This window comes from Coenobita brevimanus, chromosome 56, assembly GCF_032717465.1.
Source record: "Coenobita brevimanus isolate Jiangsu-jjx chromosome 56, ASM3271746v2, whole genome shotgun sequence".
NCBI classification, from domain to species: Eukaryota; Metazoa; Arthropoda; class Malacostraca; order Decapoda; family Coenobitidae; genus Coenobita; species Coenobita brevimanus.
In genome coordinates, this window is record NC_137009.1 from 20,276,246 (window position 1) to 20,304,241 (window position 27,996).

The window sequence follows — 27,996 nt, forward strand, 5'->3', positions numbered from 1 at the left end:
GTGACTTTCCAGAGTGTAAACACTGTGGAAGAGATACTAAAAAATGCAAAGAATCTTATGGAAAAGGAGGAGTTCAAAAATGTATGGATAAAACGATGTCTAACACAAGAGGAACTGGAATTACTGAAAGAGAAAAGGGAGGAAGCAAAAACAAAAAATGAGGGAAGATCAGAAGAGGACAAGAAGAAATTTTTTTACAAAGTAATAGGATTGCAGGTACGAAAGTGGTACACAAACAGGATGGAAGAAAAAGGAGGAAGTTAGTAGAACCATGTCATGACAAGTATATAAACAAGATGATAAAGTTGATGTACTCAAATGTGGATGGAATGGTATCTAAATTATTAGAGATGAATGATTATGTCAGAGAAAATGAACCACAAATAATATGCCTAACTGAGACAAAATTAACACCAAGGATATCCAATGACATACTAAACTTAGAGGAATATAATATATGGAGAAGAGACAGAAATTTAAAAAAAGGAGGAGGAATTATAATATTAACTAAGAATAATCTAAAAGTCAAGGAAATAAACCAAGATATACCATCACAAGTAGAACTGATTGCAGTAGAGATCGACACATCTGAAGGTAAAGTAATTGTAGCCAATTTGTATATGCCACCCAGATCAAACACATGGGAAAGAGACGAATATGAGGACCTGGCAGAGAGTACAATTCAGAGTATAAGATCCTTGCTACATAAAATGGAAGAGAAATCGGAAAGGATTATACTAACTACAAATATACATTGGAATACACTAGATATAAATAGCCAAGAAAGCTGTTGGGACCAAAAGCTCCTGGATCTCGTACAAGAGTTTTTCTTAACGCAACATGTGAGGGAAACCACTAGAAAAAGAGGACTTGATGTACCTTCAGTGCTAGATCTAATATTTACTAGGCAAGAAAATGACATTGACAGTTTAATATATCACCCTCCACTCGGCAAAAGCGATCATGCAGTACTAAATTATAACTGCAGGATAGCATATGACCTAGTAAACAGCAATGACAGTTACAAAAAGAGACTAAACTATAAAAAGGGAAATTATCAAGACCTAAAGAAGTATTTCTTAGAAGATGATTGGGAAAATGAGCTTAGAGGACAAGATTTAAATGCTGTATATAAAAAATTTTGTGAATTTTATGAAATAGGAGTCCAGAAGTACATCCCACAGCACAAAGAAGCAGATAAGATAATACAGAAATGATTCAATACAGAATGTAAAAAATTAAAAGAAAGAAGAGATTTGTTGTGGAATAGATACAGAAGACACAATAGTGAAAGGGCGTATAATAATTACAAAGAGGCAAGAAACGACTATACAAGAATAAGGAGGGAAGCCCAAAAACAGTTTGAGGAGGATATAATAAATAAAAGTAGTGATCAACCAAAGCTGTTTTACAGCTATATCAGAAGCAAAACCAAAGTAAAAGATATAATACAATCCAACACGGACGAGGGAATCACTTATACACAAGAGAAAGATATTTGTGAAGCACTAAATAAGAATTTCCAATTAGTTTTTACAGAAGAAAAAAATTTTGAGAGGGAATATGTGGAACACGCATGTCCACACATACTACCAGATATACAAATAGCAGAAAAAGTAATACAAGAGGAGTTAAGTAGATTAGACAGAGGAAAAGCAAGTGGTCCTGATGAAATTTCATGTTGGGTGTTACGAGAATGTGCAAAGGAGTTAAGTAAACCATTATTTTTAATTTTCAAGAAATCCTTGAGTCAAGGGAAACTACCTGATATTTGGAAAAAAGCAAATATAGTCCCCTTATTCAAGAAAGGAAATAGACAAAATCCTCTCAACTACCGACCAGTATCACTGACCAGTGTTGTAAGCAATGTATTAGAAAAGCTTATAAGAAAAGCTTGGGTAAATCATCTAGAAGAACACAGTATGATAACAGAAAGACAGTTTGGTTTCAGAAAAGGAAAATCATGTGTTACTAATCTGTTGAGCTACTATGACAGAGTAACAAACACAATACAGGAAAGGGAAGGATGGGTGGACAGTATGTATTTAGATTTCAAGAAAGCTTTTGACACAGTACCACACCAAAGACTTTTATGGAAGCTGTACCATCAAGGAGGAATTCGAGGCAAACTGTTTTGTTGGATGCAAGACTTTCTCATAAAAAGAGAAATGAGGACAGTACTAAGAGGAAACTACTCATCATGGAAAGAGGTGACTAGTGGAGTACCACAGGGTTCGGTGCTGGCACCAATCATGTTTCTAGTGTACATAAATGATATAAACAGTAACACTGGAAATGAGAGCTATCTGAATATGTTTGCAGATGATGCAAAGATACAAAGGAGAATTACTAGCACAGACTCTTGTAGGGAGCTACAAGAAGAATTAAATAAACTTCATGAATGGAGTAGTACATGGCAAATGGAATTCAATGTGGACAAGTGTCATGTAATCAAGTTTGGTAAAAGTGGAAAAAGACATGATTGGGATTATAAGTTAGGAAATAAAACCCTATACACATCAGAAAGAGAGAAAGACCTAGGTGTGATTATCAATAACGGACTATCTCCGGCTGACCACATCAGCGAGAAGGTACGGAACATGTATACACTGCTTGCAAATATGAGAATAGCATTCACATACATAAATGAAGACATGCTAAGAAGGATAATAACATCATTCATTAGACCATCAATTAGACCATCAATAGTCTGGAGTCCTCATCTCAAAAAGCATATAGACAAGATTGAAAAAGTTCAAAGGGCCGCTACAAGATGGATACCAAGCTTAAGGGACCTAAGCTACGAAGAAAGACTAAATAAACTGAATCTACCAACACTACAGGAGAGAAGGAAAAGAGGTGACATGATAATGCTATATAAGTGCCTATCAGGAAAGGAGAAAATACACATAAATGATTACTTAACATATGGAGAAGCATCAGTAAGAGGACACTGCAAAAAACTGCATAAGAAGAGAGGTGATAAAGACGTAAGGAAATTCAGTTTCCCAAACAGAGCAATTGATCAATGGAATGCACTACCGAATGAAATAGTGTGTGCCAAAACAATTCACAAATTTAAGGATATGTACGATAAATATGGTTTAAGACACGGGACAGTACGAGCTTGACTCATTCCTGTAAAGATACAATTAGGTAAGAACAATTAGGTAAGAACACATACATACATACACACACACACACACACACACACACACACACACACACACACACACACACACACACACAGCTACATTTAGAGACATCATATTTTTTCCATTTACCTTTTTTTTTTTTTTTTTTTACACATGTGGTTTCATCAGTGACTCTTAACAGACGTCTCTGCCCGTACCCCTAGCATTTTCAATATATTTGTACATACCTCTTGTCAGATGCAAATCTTAACTTGGTGAGTAGATAGCCCATGTCCCAGGGAACAATCGATTAGCTTTTGGGACCGATCCGGATCGTATTACAAATTATGAATCCGGAAAACACTTTTTGTGAAACCCTAATCAATGATGAGAAAACCTAACCCATTTCGGAGAGTGGTTTGGAAATTATGTTGCTGTTGTCGGAGAGATGCGCTCCACTGAGTGCCCCTCTAATACTGTAATGCAGTCTTTTATGTATAGACAGTTTCTGAAACAAAGTGGTGGCTCGCTTTTTGTGCTTCTGAGAGGGTTTGGAAATTGAGGATTTCCTCAGAAATTTGTTCTATTAGCCTGTAATTGTGTATTGTCTTCTATAAAAGAAACTTCATCATAAAATAGGAAAGTATGCAGTTGCAAACTACCGACAAGCTGTAGAATTCGTGCTAGTCGTGGGAATGGTTTGAGCCGAGAACAGCACAAGTCTTCGAGATGCAACTTCAGATAAATATCTTTCATAATGACATTCTTGTGAACGGAAATCAGATTATTTTTTTCCCACACCAACATCTTCATGGGAAAGTTAGGTTTCAGAAGAACAGATTAGCTCCCAATGTTTTTTTCCTTTACATTCAATTGCATAGGACATTCATTCTCCCACAACAACAGTTTCATCATTCAAAGAATAGCTACGAGAACCTTGCCAATTAATACATATATATATATATATATATATATATATATATATATATATATATATATATAGCTAAAGTGGTTACAGGATAGGGGTTCAGTTGAAATAAGAACTGAATATGTTGAGAGCAAGAAGCACGTAAAAAGACTAGTGAATAGGAAAAAGAAAGAGGTAAATGAGGATCTAGGAAGAAAAATGAATGCGAACTACTTTGAAAATAGAAAGTTACTCTGGAAAGAGGTGCGGAAATGTAGAAGTGAAAGCGGTAAGAAATGGGATGGTGTGAAGGATGCAGGTGATAGATTATTAACCCATGGACATGAAGTAAGGACCAGATGGAAAGAATATTTTGAAAGCCTGATGAATGGGGATAGAGAGACCAGAGCAGCTGTAAACATGATTGGTTTTGGGGGTGTGCAAAGAAGGAGTGCAGTGCCAGGAGATGTGACACTCGCACAGGTGACGAGTGCTGTGAAGCGGCTGAAAAATGGGAAAGCAGCTGCAGTTGATAAGGTGTATGCAGAGATGCTTCAATGTAGTGGAGAGAATGGAATGAAGTGCTTGTTGGAGCTATGTAAGAAGGCATGGATGAGTGAAACTGTGCCTGCAGAGTGGAAAAAGGCTGTGATTGTACCTCTGTACAAAAATAAAAGTGAACGAAGTGAGTGCAAGAATTATCGTGGCATAAGCTTACTGAGTGTGGTAGGGAAGGTATATGGAAAGATTATTATAGAGAAAGTAAGAGAGATATCAGAAGTCCTAGTGAGTGATGAACAGAGTGGATTTAGAAGTGGCAGAGGATGTGTGGACCAAATATTTGCAGTGAGACAGATAGTAGAGAAGGCTTGTGAGAAGGACCATAAGGTGTTTATGGCATTCATGGATCTGGAAAAAGCATATGACAAAGTGGATAGAGAAGGATTGTGGAAAGTTTTGCTGCTAGGTGCCGTCAAGAGTTTTTATGATGGTAGTGAAGCATGTATCAGGGTTAATGGGTCTCTAAGTGATTGGTTCACAATCAGTGTGGGCATGCGACAAGGTTGTGTGATGTCTCCATGGTTGTTCAATATATATATATGGATGGGGTGATGAGAGAAGTGAAAACACGAGTAATGGAGAGAGGGATGGCACTGGTAATGAATGGTGATGGATGGAATATCTCAAATTTGTTGTATGCTGATGATGCAGTACTGCTTGGAAGTACCGGACAAGAACTTGGTAGGCTAGTGCAGAGTTTTGCTGATGCCTGTAAACGTCGTTCCTTGAGAGTAAATGTAGAAAAGAGTAAAATGATGGTTATTGAGAGAGAAGGTGACTCCCAGTGCAATGTAACTGTGAAAGGAGAGAGACTGGAATTGGTGAGAGAGTTCAAATACCTGGGTACAGCGATAGAAGAGGAAAATATGCAAATGAAGTTGAAAGTAGAGTGACACAAGGAAGAAAAGTAGCTGGTGCAATGAAGGCCTTGATAAGAAACGGAGCATTGAGTGTTGCATCTGCACGAGGCTTACATGAAGGAGTGTTAGTGCCAACTTTAACATATGGATGTGAGACTATGGTGTGGCATGAAAATGAAAAGTCAAGAGTAAGAGCAGTGGAGATGGGACTGCTGAGGAATGTATGTGGAGTACAGAGGGTGGATAGGATACGAAATAATGTGATTCGTGAAAGATGTGGAGTAAGGAAATCGGTGGACCCTCCAGGGAAACGTCGTCTGTGGCATTTTGGAGCCGCGGACTGGGAAGCCCTCAGGCAGTACTTCTTTGATTTTCCCTGGAATGATTATTGCTTCCGTGGCTGGGAGCCATCTGAGTGTGCTTTGCGGATTACGGAGGTTATTCTCTCAGACATGGAAGCACACATTCCTTTCTCATATCCTTTGACTAACGTAAGAAAGCCTTGGTTTAATCACGCTTGTTCTAATGCTGTCCGCAACAAGGAGAAGGCCTACAAAAGGTACCGGAGCCAACCCACCCCTGAATCACATCATCTTTACGTTTCTGCCCGGAATCGTGCTAAGTCTGTTCTTCGCTCTTCTAAAAATAATTTCATCCATACTAAATGCTCTCAACTCCCCAACTCGAATTCTTCCCGCTCCTTCTGGCACCTTGCCAAAAATCTTTCTAACAACTTTACCTCATCATCCTTCCCTCCTCTTTTCTACTCTGATGGTTCTGTAGCTATTTCTTCTACTGATAAAGCAGATCTCTTCGCACAGACTTGCTCCTCCAATTCCACCTTAGACGATTCCGGTGCTGTTCCTCCATCACTTCCCCCCTCTGACTTCCTCATGGCTGACATTAAAATTTCTTCAGTTGATGTATTTTCTGCCATCACTGGCCTCGGTACTAACAAGGCATATGGGCTTGATGGGGTCCCTCCTGTTGTTCTCAAGAACTGTGCTTCTGTGGTAACACCCTGCCTAGGCAAACTCTTTCGCCTTTGTCTGTCAACTTGTACCTTTCCTTCTTGCTGGAAGTTTGCTCTCATTCAGCCAGTCCCAAAGAAGGGTGACCACTCCCAACCCTCCAACTATCGTCCAATTGCTTTAACGTCCTGTATTTCAAAAGTTTTCGAGTCAATTCTCAATAGAAAAATTTTAAGGCATCTTTCCTATCAGAACCTTCTTTCCGATCGTCAGTATGGGTTCCGTCAGGGACGCTCCACTGGCGATCTTCTCACCTACCTTTCAGACTCCTGGTCATCCTCCTTTCGAGACTTTGGCGAAAGCTTTGCCATTGCACTTGGCATCTCAAAGGCTTTCGATTGAGTCTAGCATAAATCTTTAATTTCCAAACTGCCCTCCTACGGTTTCTATCCTTCTATCTGTGCCTTCATCGCTAGCTTCCTTTCTGGTCGTTCTATAGCTGCTGTTGTAGACGGCCATCGTTCTTCTCCTAGATCTATCAACAGTGGTGTTCCTCAGGGCTCTGTCCTATCACCAACTCTGTTCATTTTATTCATCAATGATCTTCTAAGCTGTACATCTAACCCTATCCACTCATACACTGATGACTCCACCCTTCACCTTTCCATTCGGTTCCCGCAACGCCCATCTCAACAGTTGCTTCAACAAACAAGGGATGAGGCTATGGCACACCTAATGTCTGACTTGGCTCGTATCTCTGACTGGGGTAAAAATAATATGGTTGTTTTTAATGCATCTAAGACTCAGTTCTTACACCTATCAACCCGACAAAATCTTCCACAGGTATACCCATTAATGTTTAATAATATTCAGCTTAATCCTGCATCATCCTTGAACATGCTTGGGGTTTCATTTACTCGGGACTTATCTTGGAAAGATCATATTACATCTCTTGTAAAATCTGCTTCCAAGAGATTGGGTGTGCTAAGCCGACTCCACTCTTTCTTTACCCCTGCACAATTGTTGACTCTATACAGGGGTTTTATCCGCCCCTGTGTGGAGTACAACTCTCATGTGTGGGGAGGCTCCCCACATACAGCCCTTCTCAATAGGGTGGAGTCAAAGGCTTTTCGTCTCATTAACTCTCCTCCTCTTACTGACTCCCTCCAACCTCTGTCTCTTCACCGCACTGTTGCATCTTTATCTGTTTTCTATCGCTACTTTAATGGTCACTGCTCCTCTGAACTGTCTGCTTGCATTCCTCCACCTCTACGACTGGCGCGTAGCACCCGTCTGGCAGCAAACTCTTATCCCTTTTCTGTCCAACTCTCTAATGCAAGAGTTAACCGTTACTCCCAGTCTTTCATTTATGCAACAGGTCAGCTCTGGAACTGTCTCCCTCTGTCTGTATATCCTGCTGCCTATGATCTCCAGTCTTTCAAATGCAGTGTGTCCAGGCATCTCAAAATGACCGGATCTTGAATTTGGCTCTCTATTGTATTTTGTTTTTCTCTTTGAGGGAACTGTTACTGCGGGCTCATGGCCTTTGGTTCCTTCTTCCTCGCATAAAAAAAAAAAAGAATTGAAGAGTGTACTGAGATGGTATAGTCATGTGGAGAGAATGGATAATAATAGTTTGGTGAAAAAGGTATACCTTATCGATTTGAAGAAGGAAGGAGGCAAGGTAGGCCAAGGACAAGATGGAGAGATATGGTGGTTGAGTGTTTGAGGAAAAGAGGTTTGGAAGTCGGTGAGGCTACGAAACTGACAAGAGATCGAGCTGGCTGAATGAATCTTGTGAGGAGAAGTGCATGATCAGGAATTGTTGCACCCCTTGTGAACATGGCAGCGTCTGGATTGACTCAATCGGATACGTTTATGGGAAGCTGCAGAATGTGGTGAATGTTTTTGGCATATCCGGTAGAGCCAGGATTTGGGGGGCTTGAATGATGAGTGAATGGAAGTGTGACCTATTAGGACTGGGCAAGTTTGTGCTGTCTGGACATTGCTACTCCTCACCCTACCCTTAGGTGGGAAAGGAGGTCCGGATGATGATGATAGACACACACACACACACACACACACACACACACACATACACACACACATATATATCTATATCTATATCTATCTATCTATCTATATATATATATATATGAAACACTTGATATTGGCTAGGTCTTGGGGAACCTGATCTTCAGTAGGATGAGTAAATACAATGTTGTGACGAACATAATGGATTTTATTGCCAGATGTTTTGACATCTTAATGTCAACTTTAGTGATCTAAAATTATAAAAATTATTAAGATTACTTACATGTAAATATCAAAGTGAATTAAGCAATTTTTAACCCCTACACCGAGGGCATGTTTACCAATGTTTTGCGTGTCCCGCAGGGTTATTCGGGCTCCGACAGACTCTCAAAAAATATTTGCCAAAAATCAGTTATTCGTCCTAGAATATTAAAATTATATATGCTTATGGCACATACCTTCAGCTTTCTCCTGGAATGTTCGTTGAGCCTTCGTCTGTTACCGTAGGACTTCTGGAGACCTCTGAAGTTGGGTAACGAAGTCTCCACTTTACACTTCCCGACAACCCGTAATATGATTACCACAGCCAGATATTAACACTATAAACACTACTCTATGATTTTCAAGTAGATTGGGATCCATACTCCAAAAAAAAAAAAACTGTGAAAGCAATGAAAATTACGAGCGCGTATGACCGTCGCGCTTGCGCTAGTTTGCTCTTGGTACTCTGTCATTTATTATTCATAAAACCCCTCACACTTTATACTTCTATTACTATATCACACTTATATATATCTGGAGTTTTTCTCCATAAGTTTCCTTCAGTAGTATTAGTTAATTGTCACTGAAGTCATTCAATTTTTCATTCAGTAAAATACGTAGAGAGCCACGGATTCACTTTCACTGTTATAACATAAAGTATTTGTACTCATATTCTTATATTACTAATTACTTACATTACTATTTACATTTTCTATTGTATTTTCAATATTTACCCTTCTATTTCACTTACACTATGTTAGTCACTGTCACTTTCAGTAAGATAAAACTATAATACACTGTTCAGTCATATGTACTGAACATCTATTGCTTTCACTTGCTATTTACACATTATTTACACATTATTTACACATTACTCTCCTTTCCCACTTGCACTTTTAGAACTGCTTCTGGCTGTGGTAATCAAAGAAGCAGGTAACACAGAGGGGAACCTGGCACTCAGCGCACTGCCAAGAGGTGCGTTTGTGCTCAGGTGTGCGGCGGGTGGTATATGAACACACCTGACACCTGCGGATCGCAGCCTTCCTTTTACCTGTGGCAGGCATTAGCTCCAGTCTGTGCTGATCCATATACGGCCTCTGCTCAAGTCGGTCGGGAAGTGTTACTGGATGGCGCCTTGGAGTTGCTGCTGTCACCCTACCATATCTTTCCAGCAGCTGCTGAACACAAGTCCTGGCAAACAACCTCAGGGAGGACTTGGGTGGCGTGACCTTCATCTTGTACAGGATGAAGGCATTCAGCATCATCATATCAATGAGATACAGAAAAACTTTCCTGTACCACCTAGTATTCTTCCTGAGGCAGTCGATCTCACCAATCATCATGTCGGACTTGTCCACCAGCCGCATGTTGATATTGTAGTCTAACACAGCATCAGGTTTCATCACAGGTTCACCTGTCCCACGGTCGACCTTCCCACTGTCTGTCATTTACCCCTTATGTACGGTGGTGAGCATGTGCACGACCCTCTTGTCATGCCACCGTATTGCCAGCATCTTCTCAGACTTGCGTAGGTGCACGTCTCCTCGCTGCGAGGTTCCTGCCTCTGGGAATTTAGGGAAGTGGGCATGATTACTTTTGACAGTGCCGCAGGAACCAATGCCGTGCTCTGAAAGGTATTTGGCAAGTTTCGGTGCTGTATAATAGCTGTCTGTATACAGCACATGATTCCCACCAAAATACTTTTCAAGGAGCACTTTTACTACACAGCCTGAGAAGCCAAGGGGGTGTGTTTTATCCAGGTCGACAGTGCTGGCTGAATAAATGACGAAGTCAAGGATGTACCCCATCTTACAGTCGCACAGTAAAAAGAACTTGATTCCAAAGTGATGGTGTTTGCTTGGAATGTACTGTACAAACCGAAGATGTCCTCTGAACAAAACCAAGGATTCGTCAACGACAACCTTCTGAAAGGGGTGGAAGAATGACATAAACTTATCCTTCATTCTGCTCAGAATCTCCCAGATCTTCCAGAGTGGGTCGGTTTGGGAAGGTACATCGTTGTCGGCAAAGTGCAGGTTTCCCATGATGTTCTGGAAGCGATCTCTGGCCATGTACTTATTGAAGGTGGGTGAGGGTAGTAAGGGGTCCATGGACCAGTATTCTTCCAAATGATGCTTCTTTGAGTGTGGCATGAGAAGCATGAGGGCAAAGAACACATACAGCTCCTACACTCCCAGCATGGACCACTGTTGCATCTTGGCTGCACCTGTACCACTTGCAGCACCTGTTGGTCTCATCACATATGTGCTGCATGACTTCGTCATCTAGGAAGGCCAAAAGGTAGTCCACACACTCAGCATTATCGTCAAGTGTGAAGGCAGGCTGTTGTCCTGAGGAGCTCTCATCAAAAACTAAATGTTCTGGCACAAAATCAGACCCTTCCGTCCACGCGAAGGCGTCCAGGATTCCCTGTCGTGGCGGTGTAGGGTGGGTGAGGGTGGTGGGTGGCTGTGAGGCAGATTTATCAGGTTCAAGGTCACTCGCACTGACCCTGGGTTGCCGTACAGCACTAGCAGCCCTCACTCTAGTACCAAATCTACTTTTACTTGTCCGGGATTTACCTCTTCCTCTATGGCCTGCCTTCACTGTTGATGCTGGTGGTGACTCCGACGACGAAGACCCTGGAGATAATTCAGCAGATGAAGAGGAAGAAATGAGTGAAGTGGGGCTTGGGGAACAGGGAGGTGAATCAACTCGGGACTCATGGCGGGCTGGGTCACGTGGGGCCATTGTTCTGGGGCTAACACGCCGCCTTTTCACTCCCTTCTCAAGTTCCTTCCCTTGCTGCACTAATGGCTCCTTTCCCTTGGAGCTAGGGATAACTTCCGACACTGAAGCACTTGTACTAGCACTTCCTGGCACGATTTCCTCACCCGGCTCATCACACGATTCACCCGAAGGGTCAAAATCACTATCCATCATCACCATAGACAATTCTGCTAGTTCACGTGCCACTGCAGAGTCACTAAGTCCTTTCCTGCTTCCCTCACGAGTTTTTATGGGTGTAGAGGTCACGGGGCCCTTTGCAATGGGCGCAGAAGCGGCAGAAATAGCGGGACATGAGTGCGACATGGTTTGACCACAGCGGAGGACAAGGAACTAAATGCCGCGGCTTATCTGAGAAGGCAAGGGTTGACAATGACACTGAGGCTGACTGCTGCTAACTTACATGCTAATAAATTATTGGTAGAAAATCTCGGCAATACATAAAGAAATAGGTAGTTCCAGGTGAATGTAAATGTCACTTAGGCTTCTCTCTTCCTTTCTGATATATATTATTATTACAGACATAGATTACAAGGCATAATTCAAAGAAGAAATTACCGTGGTAATGTAGCAAATGAATGCATGTGAGGTGTTGTCAGGTGATAATTAGCCAATTCCTGGTGTATAATACTATCACTTACCTTATTTTTATTTGGTATATATTATTTTGTATAAGTATAGGGCATAGGGCTTATTTCAATGGATGAAATCTGTGGAAAAATCCGGGGGAGATTTGCTTAGCGCAGCGCGGCCTGGGAGGTGAGAGGACAGGGTAATGGAGGGCAGGTAGGGAGGGGAGTCAGGAAGGGGGGAAAATCGCTAAAATTCAACAATGGATGGGAGTACGGATGAGATTTGGAATGCTGACTAGTGTTGGACGTTGGCAGTACTGATAGATGATACAAGCCACCACTTGAAAGCCCGGGATAATTCAAAATAACACAGAATCACAAAAGTGACGCCCCGCGGTATGATCCATTGCGCCCGAGCATCACGAAAGTGACGCCCCGCAGTTAAGGGGTTAAGGGGGAGGATGATATAGTGTTGTTAAATTGGGAATTATGCAATATTATATACAAGGACGAGTATGATACTCGTCTTAAAGATGAATATTTTGAAATACTTGATAGCTGCTCTAACGACGGTGTAAGAATCTTAAGAGTCCTTGTATATAAATTTGCATAAACCCCAGCTTAACAATACTATATCATCCGCCCCCTTAAACATTGCTTAATTCTCTTATTTACCACTGTTGCATCATTAGAGCCTTTGATATTTACATGTAAGTAATCTTAATAATTGTATCACTTTAGACCACTGAAGATGACATTAAAGAAATATCGAAACGGTTGGTAAATCCATTGTTCGTCATGGCATTCTGTTTGCTCTTTCCCCCCCCCATATATATATATATATATATATATATATATATATATATGTATATGTATATGGAGCCTCTGTGGTACAGTGGTAGAGTGTGCGTTTCATACACGGGTGAGCCCGGGTTAGCGCCTCGCCAGGGTCATAAACTTTGGGAGTGTTCATCCGGCCACATACTGAATTGGCGGACACAAGAGTTGATGTGGTTGAACCAGTGTCGCTTACTATAAAATATGCTTGCACCCAGTAGGCTTGCGCGGGCTGATTACACTTGGTTCACAGACTACACACACATCCAAAGCCACTCCAACACTACAATTACACTTACAAGCACTTCTCACCCTACATACAATCTCTACCTGACAGCCTAAGCTACTTGGTAGATATACATTGGCTGTATCGTCCCGACTTTGGTCGGGATAGGCCGGTCCTGCAGTGGATACTCAAACGGCTGACGATGATGATGATATATATATATATATATATATATATATATAATATATATATATATATATATATATATATATATATGTGTGTGTGTGTGTGTGTGTGTGTGTGTGTGTTTTAAACAATAAAACGATGGTACCAAAGTTAGTGAAATCAAAGAGAATGTCTTTGTAACAATGCATACTTGGTGAGTTAAACATCAGCATTTATGTTTCGTGCCTTCAAGGGGTACATAATTCCACGTTAACAATAATCTCGTCAAATTCATGTTATGAATGACAGAAAGAGCTTGACTTCATTCTTGTACCGGCAGTAAGTGTGTGGCTGTCGGTGGTGGTGTCTGTCGCTGTCGGTGCTCTGCTCTACCACCTCATCTGTGAAATCCAGGGCGTTCTTGCCGCAGTCCACCCTCTGCCCTCTCAAGCCTTCATGAGTGTTTTGGGATCTATTCTTGCACAATCCCTCACCCACTTCCCATGGCTATCCTCAGGCAGAGTGAGTACACAGTGACCAATATATATTTTTTCTTTTTAATGTACAGTTTCGATCCAAAGAATGCATCCAGGCACTCTTGTTTACTCAGTTTATGGAGGAGAAAATTCCCAAAACATGCTGCAATGCAGTAATTTATTTGCTCTACAATAAGCGCGACTCAAAAGATCTTAGTAACTGTCGGCCTATTACCTTATTACCTGTTACGTACAGACTCTTCACTGAAGTATTTCCGAATAGAATATCAACAGATCTGGAACATAACTAACCTCGTGAACAGGAATGATCTCTTAGCGGGTGTTTGACTACTGATCATCTACACACAGTGAATCAGCTAAATGAGAAACCTGTAGAATATAATAAACAACTGTCCTTTGGCTTTGTTGACTGGAAAAAGGCTTTCGACTCTGTGGAGCACATAGCAATATTTAGTTCATTGTGGGAACAAGTAGAAAATAACATTGTAAAATTGCTCTAAAACATATATAAAGAGGGAACTGCTGCAGTTAAATTACACAAAGTCTCGGGGGACAAAAAAAAAAAAAAGATGAAGAATGACGTGAGTCAGGGAGATAAAAATTCACCAAAGTTTTCCTACAGCATGCCTAGCAAGTACTTTCAAAATGCTAGACTGGACGAACAGCGGAGTAAATATAGATGGAGGAAACCTAAACCATTTAAGATTTGTAGATGACATTGCTCTAATCTCAAAAGCTTCAGAGACATTGCAAGAAATGTTAATTGACCCAAATAGAGAAAGTCTTAAAGTACGGCTGAAGATGAAACGGAATAAAGGTAAAGTATAATCCAGATACACAAAAAAGCGTCACTAGAATATGCGAAAATATTCTTGAAGAAGTCGAGGAGTACAATTGCTTAGAGTAACTATTATCCATCCATCCATCATCCAATCCTACATTGCCCCATAAGGAGCGTAGGAGCCTGAGACTAGCCAGTTGGTCCCGACATTTAAGATGAGAGTGACGAGCCTCACTCATCCCTGCATGAGCAATCAACCCCAACCATCCCTTGTATATAAACCTTCACAGGCTCAATCCGATTGGAGCGCAGTAATTACCCACTAAACCACCAGGCGCCAAAATTTGGTTATATGGTTACCACCCAGCGTAGTAAATGGTTTCCTGGTGTACAGAAAACCATTTGGTTTGTCACTCAGTTTAGAGTCACCCACAGGCAGAAGGAAGGGGAAAGAATGAAGGAAAGAAAGATAGAAGAGGGAGTGTAAAGTTACCCATAGGCAGAAGGACAAGGAAAGGATGAAGGAAAGGAAGACAGATTAGGATGGAAGGAACGAAGAATGGAGGAGAGGAAAGGACAGACACCTGAGAGCAGCACTACATCGAGTGAGTGGATGGTGAGCGAATTACTAAAACTAACGTATTACCATGATAGGGAAATAATAAGATGCATTACAATTGGAGGGAAAGCTTTTGGTAAACATAGAGACATCATGAAAAGATGCTTGCCAGTATGTATGAAACGAAAATTATATAACGAATATATAATCCCAGCTATGACGCACGGTTTTGAGACCTGGAATCTGAAAAAATCGATGGAAAATCAACTAATCCCTTCTCATTGAGCAATAGAAATGTCAATGATGGGAATATTGTTAAGAGAGAGGAAAAGAAATCAACCTGGGTGAGAGAAGAGACTGACAATATATCTATCTATCTATTTATCTATCTATATATATATATATATATATATATATATATATATATATATATATATCTATCTATATATATATATATATATATATATATATATATATATATATATCATCAGGACCTCGTTTCCCACCCTAGGGCAGGGTGAGGAGTAGCAATGTCCAGACAGCCCAAATTTGCCCACTCCAATGGCTCACACATCCATTCACTCATCATTCAAGCCCCCGGAATCCTGCCTCTATCTGATACACCAAAAACATTCACCAAATTCTGAAGCTTCACACAAACGAATCCGGTGGAGACAATCCGGACTGTCGTGTTAAAAAGGGATGATAAATCCCTGATCATTCACTTCTCACAATACTCATCCAACCAGCTCGATCTCTTGTCATTCCCCAAGCCTCACTGACCTCCAAACCTTTTTTCCTCATCTACTCATCCACCATATCCCTCCACCTTCTCTTTGTCCTACATTGCCTCCTCCCTCCTTGAAATTCGCCCAAACATACCTTCCTCACCACTCTCCTGTTATCCATTGTCTCTGCATGTCCATACCATCTCAGTACACTCTCTTCAATTCTGGTGTCCACGGAATTCCTCACTCCACATCTTTCACGAATCACATTATTACATATCCTAACCACTCTCTGCTCTCCACATAAATTCCTTCGCAGTCCCATCTCCGCTGCTCTCACTCTCGACTTTTCATTTTAATGCCGCACCGTATTCTCACATTCTTATGTTAAAGTTGCCACAAACATTCCTTCATGTAAGCCTCGTGCAACTACAACACTCATGCCTCTGTTTCTTAACAAGACCTTCATTGCACCAACTACTTTTCTTCCTTGTATCCCTCTACTTTCCACTTCTTTTGCACATTTTCCTCTCTTTTCTCTCAATGTACCCAGGCATCTGAACTCTCTCACCATTTCCAGTCTCCCTCCATTCACTGTAACATCGCATTGAAAGTCACCTTCTCTCTCAATAACCATCACTTGACTGTTTTCTACATTTACTCACAAGGCACGACGCGCACAGACATCAGCAAAAGTCTGCACTAGCCTAACAAGTTCTTGTCCGGTATTTCCAAGTAGTACTGCATCATCAGCATACAACAAATTTGAGATAGTCCATCTATCACCAATCATTACGAACATCATCCCCTTCTCCATTACTCGTGTTTTTTTCTTCTCCCATCACCCCATATATATATCTACTGAACAGCCATGGGGACATCACATAACCTTGTTGCATGCCTACACCGATCGTCAACCATTCACATAGATGGCCGTTAACCCTTCCACATCCTTCACAACCATCATATAAACTCTTGACGGCACCTGGCAGCTTACCATCTAACTGTACATGCGCAAAACCTTCCACAATCCTTCTCTGTCTACTTTGTATACTTTTTTCAGATTCTTAAATGCCATAAACACCTTATATTCCTTCTCACAAGCCTTCTCCACTATCTGTCTCACTGTAAATATTTGATCCACACATCCTCTATCACCCCTAAAGCCACCCTGTTCATCACTCACTAGGACCTCTTCTACATCTCTTACTTTCTCTATAGTAATTCTTCCATAAACCATCCATACGACACTCAATAACCTTATGCCACGATAATTCTTACACTCATTTCGCCCACCTTTATTTTCGTACAGGGTCACAACTACTGCCTTTTGCCACTCCGCAGGCACAGTTTCTCTCATCCATGCCTTCTTACATATCTCCAACAAGCACATGATTCCGCTCTTTCCACTACACTTACACATTAGGATGGAGTGAAAAAAAAAAAATAATAATAATTTAAGTATGGCATGTAATACCCCCTAAAAGGTGTCATTTGTCCCATATATCTTGCATGTAAAATTTGGCATTCTAAATCCAACAGTTTCTGCCCTCTGCCAAAACTGCTAATTTTTATAAGCCAGGACATGTTCAGTCATATCAAATACATTAGAGGACAAGGCAAATAAAGTTTCAGGTACATGCTTCTCAAATGTTTATGAATACATGTGTATATATTATATAGTGGATATAATACTTCTAGTTCGTTAAGCCTACTATATTCTGTTGCATTTCTTAAGCAGTTTGAGTGTTGGGGCATGGTGACAAGATGGCTGAACGTCATCCAAGAAAACCTCCGGCATGCCAAATTTTCGTTAATCCTCATAGAATGAAATTGCACTGTTAACAATCATTGAAGACATGCTTATGGACCATCAGTGGGTCAGACTCAAATTGAAGAGTAATTAAAAAAAAAAAAAGAACCAACTGTTGCACAGGTGTCTGATGTCCTGGATGTCAAAATTAAAGAAATGTGAACCCGAGCATCAATACATACTATATCATCAACCTGCACTGTACAGCTGACAGGAAATCACCACGATAAATACCTCAGACTTGTGAGATACCCAATATAGAAAAAAAATAAACAGTATGAACAGAAAAAGACCGAATTCAAGCAAGAAGCCAGGAAGATTTTCGACATTGCATCATGCAAATGTGCTAACCATTCATCATGTTCGTGTGCAAAGTCTTGCAAGATTTCAATTTCTGAACTGTCTTTTCTACAAGATCAACGAACCACTCGAAAAATGATGATAGGGTCACTGGACAGCATAGCTACAATGTCGTTACAGGAGCGTCTGAGAAGAAAGTCGAAGGAAGAAGACAGACTAGCCCACTATCACCTTGAAGCTAGTGCCAGTTCATCGGCATCAGAAAAAAATCAAAGCAGATTTAACAGTTCTGCAGATGAACATGGTGAAAGCACAGATAGTGACATTGAAATATTAGCTGCTACAATTGCATGCACATTGTAAGCATTACACCCTTCTACTGGTGCATGTACAGACGTCGGAATAAGTTCGTTTCCTTTTCCGTGTTTGTAACACTGCCCGATGGAGAGGTATCCCCTCCTCCTCCCCTCCACATACTCCCACACTCTCACCCAACCCCCCCACTTTTCTCTCCGACCTCATAATCCCACTCGGTACCCTCCATACTCTCGCTCACAGCCAGCTAGGTGTTTCTGCACTTCAAGCACCATCTAAATTACGTTTAGTCCGAACAACTAATAAAGGATAGTACAGTATATATCATAAACCAAGTTAGGAAAAGGTTTACTACTCTGTGAGTGAGAGAGAGAGAGAGAGAGAGAGAGAGAGAGAGAGAGAGAGAGAGAGAGAGAGAGAGAGAGAGAGAGAGAGAGAGAGAGAGAGAGAAAATCTGCTGTGATTAAATGTTGCGGTAGTAGACACCTCTTTTACACACACGCACAGAGAGGGGGAGAGAGAGAGAGAGAGAGAGAGAGAGAGAGAAAATAAATCTGCTGTGATTAAATGTTGCGGTAGTAGACACCTCTTTTACACACACACACACACACACACACACACACACACACACACACACACACACACACACACAGAAAATCTGTTGTGATTAAATGTTGCGGAAGTAGACACCTCTTTTACACACACACACACACACACACACACACACACACACACACACACACACACACAGAAAATCTGTTGTGATAAAATGTTGCGAAAGTAGACACTTCTTTTACACACACACACACACACACACACACACACACACACACACAGAAAGAGAAAGAGAGAGAGAGAGAGAGAGAGAGAGAGAGAGAGAGAGAGAGAGAGAGAGAGAGAGAGAGAGAGAGAGAGAGAGAACAAATCTGTTGTGATTAAATGTTGCGGTAGTAGACACCTGTTTTACAGAGAGAGAGAGAGAGAGAGAGAGAGAGAGACTTGGAATGGTGAGAACAATCAGGAGAATTACTGATAAAAAAAAAAGTAAGTGCGAGGAGAAACTGAAGCAGAGAAGAGGAAAACAGGCAGGTGAAAAAATGGAACAATGTTATAGAAGTGACACAGGGATGGATGCACACACACACACACACACACACACACACACACACACACACACACACACACACACACTTTCTGAATATTTGTCGACCTATCTGTCTGTGCCTGTCTGTGTACCCCCCCCCTCTCTCTCTCTGGATCCTTTGTCTCATCCCCAGTTTCCTTATCCCTCCTTCCCCTTTCTTTATAGCTATCTGCTCAGTCCCTACCTTCCTCCCTCTCTCTTTCCTTTCCTTCGCCTCTCTCCCTCTCTGTCACTCCCTCCTTACCTCACTCTTCTTTCTCCCTCCCTGTGTCACAACTTTGTCTTACTTTGTTCCATCTGTCACATGTGTTACCTTTTTTCCTCCATTACTCTCTCCGTATTTCTTTACTTGTACTAAATCCATTTCCTTCACTGCTTCCTTTACCCAGCAATAACTGCATGCTTCTTTTTCTCTCTCCTCTCTCCGTCTCTCCCTGTCACCCGAAATCTCTTCTTTCATTCCGCTCTTCCCACTGTCTTTCTCTCCCTTCCTCCCTCCCTCTCCCTCCCCTTATCTTCCATTCTTACCATCCCCCTCCTCTTTCTTGCCCTAAAAATTAACCTATTTTGTTCCCACCCTTAAGCTCTACTTTCTCTCCGCAAAGTTCTCTAATTTCTCTGTTTCTCTCCCTCCCTTTTTACTTGAATGTCATTCGTTTTACTCAGCCTCAATGCTTTCATCTTATCCTGCTTAGTTCTTTCCCTGCGTCCTTGCCAGACTAACACACTTTCTTCCTCCTCCCTGTTACCTTGCCTCCTTTTCTAATTTTTCTCATTATCGTTCTCAGTGTTCCGTTCTGTATCTGTCTTTCCCACTTTCTCCTTTTGTTATCCCTATGTCTGTATTTGCTCCATCCCCATTTTCTCTCAGTTGGCTCCCCTTTTGTTTCTACTTCCCTGTCTCCCGGCCTTTCTATTCACATCTCCCTTTTCTCTTTCCTTTTCACACTGCTTGTATCTCATTTCATCTCTCACTGTCTCTTCTTCTTACTCTCTGTCTCTTTTCTTAACTCTCGTTCTTCTCTCCTTGCCTCTCCCCTTTTTATTTTCTCAGTAACTACCCTCTCATTTCTCATTTTTCCACTCGCTCTCCCTCTCCGCCTTTTGCTCCCTGTCTTTTAACTCTCTCTCTCTCTCTCTCTCTCTCTCTCTCTCACACACACACACACACACACACACACACACAATGTAATAAACCTTTTCCTAACTTGGTTTATGATATATACTGTACTATTCCTTTATTAGTTGTTCGGACTATATGTAATTTAGATGGTGATTCAAGTACAGAAACCCCTAGCTGGCTGTGAGCGAGAGCATGGAGGATACCGGGTGGGATTATGAGGTCGGAGAGAAAAGTGGGGGGGTTGGGTGAGAGTGTGGGACTATGTGGAGGGGAGGAGGAGGGGATACACTTTAGTCCACGGAAAAGGAAACGAATTTATTCCGACGTCTGTTCATCTCAAGTAGCATCACAGCAGAGATGTCGGCTAGAGAATACTGCTAGGGCTTCTGAGTGACATGCAGTTTCTAATAGAGAAGCGGCAGAGATTGCATCTGCAGTCTTGGAAGAATATGGCATAGTAACATCTGAGGACTGCAGTGATGTCATCGACAGAAGCAAAGTTAGAAAGGAACGACAAAGTATCGTGAAACCATCCGTGCTGAAGCGGCAAGTCTTACTGCTGAAATACAGGGCCAATATTAAGATGGCAGAAAGGATAAAACACTGACTCTCAAAACAGTTGATGGCACAGCTCACTGGAGCGTGACTGAAGAGGAACAATTATCACTGGTACAGGAGCTTGGCTCCAACTATCTAGGCCACATTAAAACAGAAAGCGGCAGTTTTGCAAGCATAAAGCTGGCCATCATCTATTCTCTTGGTGGAAATACATGGACGTTCAGAAGCTGGTGGCAGTTGGGTGTGATAGCACTGCAGTGAACACAGGGAAGAAGGGTGGTGTTATAAGACTCCTTGAAGAACATGTCAAACGTCCTCTGCAGTGGTTTGTTTGCCTTCTCCATGCAAATGAACTTCCTCTACGTCATCTGTTTGAAAATCTTGATGGTTGCAGGACAGGACCAAGAAGTTTCTCAGGGCCAATCGGTTCTTTATTGGCAAATTGTGAGGAAATGTCAATTGTTGCTTTTGAGCAAATAACATGCGAATTTCCTGATGTCATGGTTTGAGCTCAGATCAGCAGTATTTACTGGATATCTGCCAAGCAGTAATCACTGGCAATTGCTCTGTCTGTTTTGTAACATCGACAGCCAGGAAAACTCATTATGTCCCGCTGGGTCACACTAGCCAATCGAGTTAGGTGTTTGTATGTTGCGACAGAAAGGCCTGGCAATAAACTCAAAACAACTGCTGAATTCATTCTGAAGGTTTACTCTCCAGTCTGGTTCACGATCAAGTCCAAACCTTCATGCAAGGATGGCTCTAAGCATCTGTGGATCCACACTACCTGTCGCAAGATCTGAAAGCTGTTGTTGATCGAGTGATTCAATGAAATGGCTACTTTGGTCACACTGAGAACATGTTGTTGACCATGGTAACCGACGAGTGACAACATATCAGGGAGCTAGGTGTTCGACGAATCATGCGAGCTCGAGCCTCCAAGACACGTGAACGTGGTACCAGATGTTTTCAAGTACCATCTCTGTGTCTAAATGCCGAGGAGTACACTGATTTGATTAACTGGCTGAAGTGTGTCTTGACTGAACCTCCAACCACAATATCAATCTCCGATGCTGATCTGGAAAGTGTAGTTCATAACGAAACAACTCTTGCCACTGAATTTCCACGTTTTCCATGTCATACACAAGCAAAGGTGAGTAAAGGCAGTCACAGAGGCATCAACAGCTGTAGTTGTTGTTGGACAAGAAGGCAGAGATGGCTTTATTCGAGTAGGAATACATACTCGACCTACTGTATCATGACACATTTAACACTAAGAGCGAGTATTGCATCACACAATAACTTTTTAGATTTGTTGTAAGTGTTGTGCTTGCTGGCTTAAGCTGCACATATTGGGTCATGTGCATTTGTACATTGCATATTATAATGTATAATTGTATATTATACTATATAATACAATGAGTGCCAAGGACTTATGTCATTTGTGTCACTGATTGGTAAAAAACAGACGGCAGAGGGCAGAAAATTAAGTCCTATTTCAATAAAATTTTATATCATTAATGAATAATAGCATTGGCAACTTTTGGTAGGTAATCCAGTAAATCCATGATTTGATTTTTGACCTCTATTTTCACTCCACCCTATTAATCATCTCTCCATACACCTCTTCAACTCCAGCTGATTTCCCATTTTTCAGCCACTTCACAGTGCTCTTCACCTGTGTGAGTGTCACATAATCACGCTCCTTTCAACACGATCCCCATTCCCTCAATATCATGTATATTTAGTTGCATCCTTGTGTTTGAAAAATGAGTTACAAATGCACAACCTCCATTCCTGACAAATATCCTTCAGTCACTTTCCATTATCATTTTCTCCTGGTACTCCATTACAACCCATTATCTTATCCTCAGGACCAGTGCCTACTCCTCCATTTATATCGCCCATTATGATCACTTCATAGCTCCTAGGCATATCTCCCACTGCTTCATCCAGCACATCCCAAAACTTGCCTTTCTCTCTCTCGCTTCTGTCCTCACAAGGTGCATACGCTACAATTACCGCCACTTTCACCTTCTTAAACTAGAGAGAGAGAGAGAGAGAGAGAGAGTAAAAGCTTAATATAACAGAATAATTCAGCCAACCCCTATTCCGTTTAATCAGATATTCTTCTTTTTCAAGCTTCCGTTCCAAAACCATATATGGAACGGAATTTTCCGGAAACTTGCGATTTTCTGATATTCTTCCCTAACTTGTGAACTGGAGACCATACACAGTTGCTACTAAATCGCTTCTTTTGCTACACAAAGACATGTTTCCTATGCTAGTCATAATGATACACACAGAGCATTTAGAATTCGCAATAATAATAATAAAAATAATAATAATTAATAATAATAATAAATAAATAAAACAGTATAGAACTTACCTCCAAGTGGGGGGGATATGACTTGTGCTTCGCGATTATTCCAAAGCCACGGACAAACCGGCTTGTTTCCGTTACGGAAACCCGACACCTCAAGACAGAATGGAAAACTTCCGGTATGTTGCAAGTACCTTACGGGAAAAAGTTGTTCCATTTTCTCAAGCTTCCGTTTTATCCCGCGTTCGTTATACTAGGCTTTTACTGTATATATATATATATATATATATATATATATATATATATATATATATATATATATATATATATATATATATATATATATATATATATATATATATATATATATATATATATATATATATATATATATATATATATATATATATATATATATATATATATATATATGGAGGGATGGGGTGGAGAGGTATATGAGAGAGGGGGGTGTGAGTTGGGAGCAGGGCAGTAAAATGGCGGGGGACAGGGCGACTTGGAGGCGATTTGTTTGTGGCCATCCCAAACGGGATTGAGGCGTCTGGCAATATATATATATATATCTATATCTATATATATATATATATATATATATATATATATATATATATATATGTGTGTGTGTGTGTGTGTGTGTGTGTGTGTGTAGCAAAAATTAGGGGATGTATTCTGGAGACGTTACTGAATGCAAATTACTAAACTGGAATATTGCGACATTTCAGTAGCTTGGAGTTACAGCACGACACAGATCTGTTATGGATGTGTTGGAGTCAGGGGATTGTAAATGAGATTTCTATCATTTACAGTGAGAATTATTAACATTATTATAAAACGTGCTTTACAGCAAATGTTCACAACTCAGGACTCTTTGCTCAATCCATGCAGCAGCCCGTCGCAAAAGTGACTAGCACATGCTCCAAAGCTCTGGGATTGTTGCTGATACGGGCCTCGCTGTCCTGCACACGACACCATAATTCCTCACGGTTTGGAACCTCTGTATCATACAAGTAGCTCTTAATGTGTCTCCACAGGTGCTCTATTCCATTATGCTAGAATAACGAGGGATTACCTAAATGCTGTGTTTCCTGGACAATAGATAGGGCGAGGTGGCCCAGTGACGTGGCCACCTCGGTCACCTGACATGTAACCTTTATTATTGACCTATTGTTCGATTATTCTCCACCCATCCTTTATGTTTGATTCAGTTCGAATGAAAATTGTTTTGGTATATTATTCACACAGAGACTCGCGGATCAATCGCTGACCTTGCTCTGTGACCTTGATCTTAGACTGATAGTTCTCATTATTTGAATGTCTTCGTTCCTTCCTTACTCTTAACTGTTCCACCAAGTTTGGCTTGAATGATATAAAAGCTGAGATGACCTTGCCTTGGTATGTTAGGTTTGCCCTTTCCCTTGTGACATTCACTTTTGACTGACTGTTCTCAAAGTCGAACCTTTATATTCTTTCCTTTTTCTCAATCGTTCAACGACGTTTTGTCTAAATAGGATAAAAACTGTTTAATTTTTGCTTTTCATGAGACCTTGACCTTTGATCTATTATTCTGAAAAAAAAAAAAAAAAAAAGGTTATTCTTTGTCTAATCTTCAGTCGCTTGTCCGATTTGATTAAAATATGGTAGTCAGTCTCAGCTGAACGTTGACTTTCAGTGACTCTGGCCTTTGACTTTTTGGTCCCTAAACTGATTCATATTATTCGTGCCTTATCCTCAAACGTTCTTCCTAATTTGGTCTAAACTGCATTAAAATCAACAAACTTAGGTTCATTTTCCTTTGTAAACATTTGACCTAATCCTGTGAACTTTACTTTTTATATTTTCTTTAAAAACTATAAATTTTTTTATGGAATTACCCTGCACCATCCAGCCAGCTTAAATTAATATCGGAGAAAAACTGTTTGTTTGTTAACACGCACACACACACACACACACACACACACACACACACACACACACATATGAAGGGAACTTAATTGTGGCAAATTTATACATGTCACCTAAAACAAACACCTGGGAAAAAGGTAAATATAAAGACCTGGTAGAAAGTACAATTCAGAGTTTAAGAACATTATTACACAGAATGGAAGAGAAATCTGAAAGAATTGTATTAACTGAAGACTTCAGTTCCAATATAAATTGGAATACTCTTGATGTAAAAAGCCATGAAAGCAGTTCGGATCAAAAGTTGTTAGATCTTGTTCAGGAGTTCTTTCTAATACAGCATGTAAAGGAAAACACCAGAAAAGAAGGACTTGATGATCCATTCATACCGTGCTACATCTTATATTTACCAGGCAAGAAAATGAAACTGAAATATACGATATCACCCCCCATTCGGCAAGAGACCATGTAGTATTAAATTGTGCCTTCTGGATTACATATGACGTTATCAGCAATGAGAGTTACAAAAAGAGTCTAAATTACAAAAAGGGCAATTATCATGACCTGAAGAAGTACTTCTTAGAAACAAATAGGGAAAAGGAATTTAGAGGACAAGATTTAAATGTTATGTAGAAAAAAAAATTGTGATCTTTATGAAACAGGAGTTTAAAATTACGTCCCACAGCAGAAAGCAATAGAAATGAAAATAAAGAAATAGTTTAATACACAGCGTAAAACAGCAAAAGTAAAACAAAGACTTGCTGTGGAATAGATACAGAAGACACAATAGTGAGAGGGCATATAACAACTATAAACAGGTAAGAAATGATTATACAAAGATAAGGAGGGAGGCCCAGAGACGGTTTGAGGAGGACATTGTAAATAAAAGTAGTGAGCAACCTAAGCTTTTTTACAGCTACATTCGAAGTAAAACCTAAGTTAAAGATAAATTACAGTGTATTACGGATGAGAGGATCATCTATACACAAGAGAAAGATACTTGTGAAGCACAAAATAAATACTTTCAATCAGTTTTTACAAAAGAAAGAAATATTGAGAGAGATGATATGGAATACGCATGCCCACACGTATTACCAGATATACAAATATCAGAAAAAGAAGTACAGGAAGAGTTACGTAAATTGGACAAAGGAATAGCAAATGGTCCTGATGGAATTTCAGGTTGGGTGCTACATGAAAGTGCAGAAGAGCTAAGTACACCATTGTATTTAATATTTACGGAATCCTTAAGTCAAGGTAAATTACCTGACGTTTGGAAGAAAGCAAACATTGTTCCCCCATTCAAGAATGGGAATAGACAGGATCCACTCAACTACCGACCAGTATCACTGACCAGTGTTGTAAGATATCTAATAAAGCTGATATGGGAAGTTTGGGTAAAACACTTAGAAGAACATAGTATGATAACAGAGAGGCAGTCCGGTTTTTGGAAGGGACAATCATGTGTTACGAATCTGCTAAGCCACTATGATTGAGTTACGGAAACATTACAGAAAAGAGGATGGTTGGACAGTATCTACATAGATTTTAAGAAAGCATTTCACAGAGTACCGCACCAAAGACTTTTATGGGAAATGTACCATCAAGGAGGTATCCGAGGCAATCTCTACTGTTGGATGCAGGATTTTCTCAAAAAAAGGGAAATGAGAACAATATTAAGGGGAAATTACTCATAATGGAGGGAAATGACCAGCGGAGTGCCACAGGGCTCAGTGCTGGCACCAGTTGTTTTTAGTATACAAAATTGACATAATGACATAGTAACATTGGAATTGGAAGCTATTGTATCTAATATGTTCGCAGACGATGCAAAAATTCAAACGAAAATTGCTAACACAGATTCTTACAAAGAGCTGCAAGGGGAATTGAACAAGCTTAATGAATGGAGCAATAAATGGCAAATGGAATTTAATGTGGATAAGTGTCATGTAAATAAATCTGGAAAAGGTGAGAAAAAAGAAGATTGGGATTATTAGTTAGGAAGATCAACCCTACACATATCAGAAAGGGAGAAGTGTCATAAAAAGACTTTGTAGTTACTTGTAGAGAAGTTATATATATTAGACTTGTGGAAGAGTGGTTGTTATACTTGAGTTGTTTGTACGTTGATAATCTTCTTTCCCATTTGTCATGCAATGACAGGAGAGGTAAAGAATAGTATGGGACTATTTTTATTTGTCTTGGAAATATTAACAAAGTCTCTCACACGCGAGTGAAGTTAAGTAGAGTCCCGCGAGCTACCTCCTGTCTCGCTCTCTCTCTCCTCTCGCCCATGTTGCTAGGCTCGTTATCCCTACTACCTGCCTGTTCTATGGCCTGTCTCCTTCTTCTGAGCTCTCTTTCCTAAATTCTGGTGAAACAGGAGTCGTGTCATGTGTGTTCACTGTGGTTGGAAAGTTCTAGAAGCCTGTGTGTGAGTATGTGTGTATGTGTGTCTATGGTCACTAGGCTTTGTTCTCCTGCTGTATCGCTGACAAACTAACTGCATCATCTCCTGACTGGCTACTTCCTAATCTGTCATCAGCTTTTCCTCAGTGTAACTTGCAAGATCATTTCCCATTCCCAGGCTCGCATAGAGCTGTCTATCTGTCTATTTATCTAT

The 27,996-nt window shown here is 40.5% G+C and overlaps 1 protein-coding gene across 1 annotated transcript in view; it reads left to right on the forward strand.

Annotated features, from left to right (window-relative positions):
- Positions 1 to 27,996, forward strand: part of LOC145401656 (glutamate receptor ionotropic, delta-2-like) — a 62,226-nt gene that overhangs the window by 6,752 nt on the left and 27,478 nt on the right. The window contains exon 3 of the mRNA XM_080273846.1: positions 24,319 to 24,457. Within this exon, the coding sequence (XP_080129972.1) occupies positions 24,319 to 24,457 (139 nt within the window). The remainder of the gene's footprint in view (positions 1 to 24,318; positions 24,458 to 27,996) is intronic.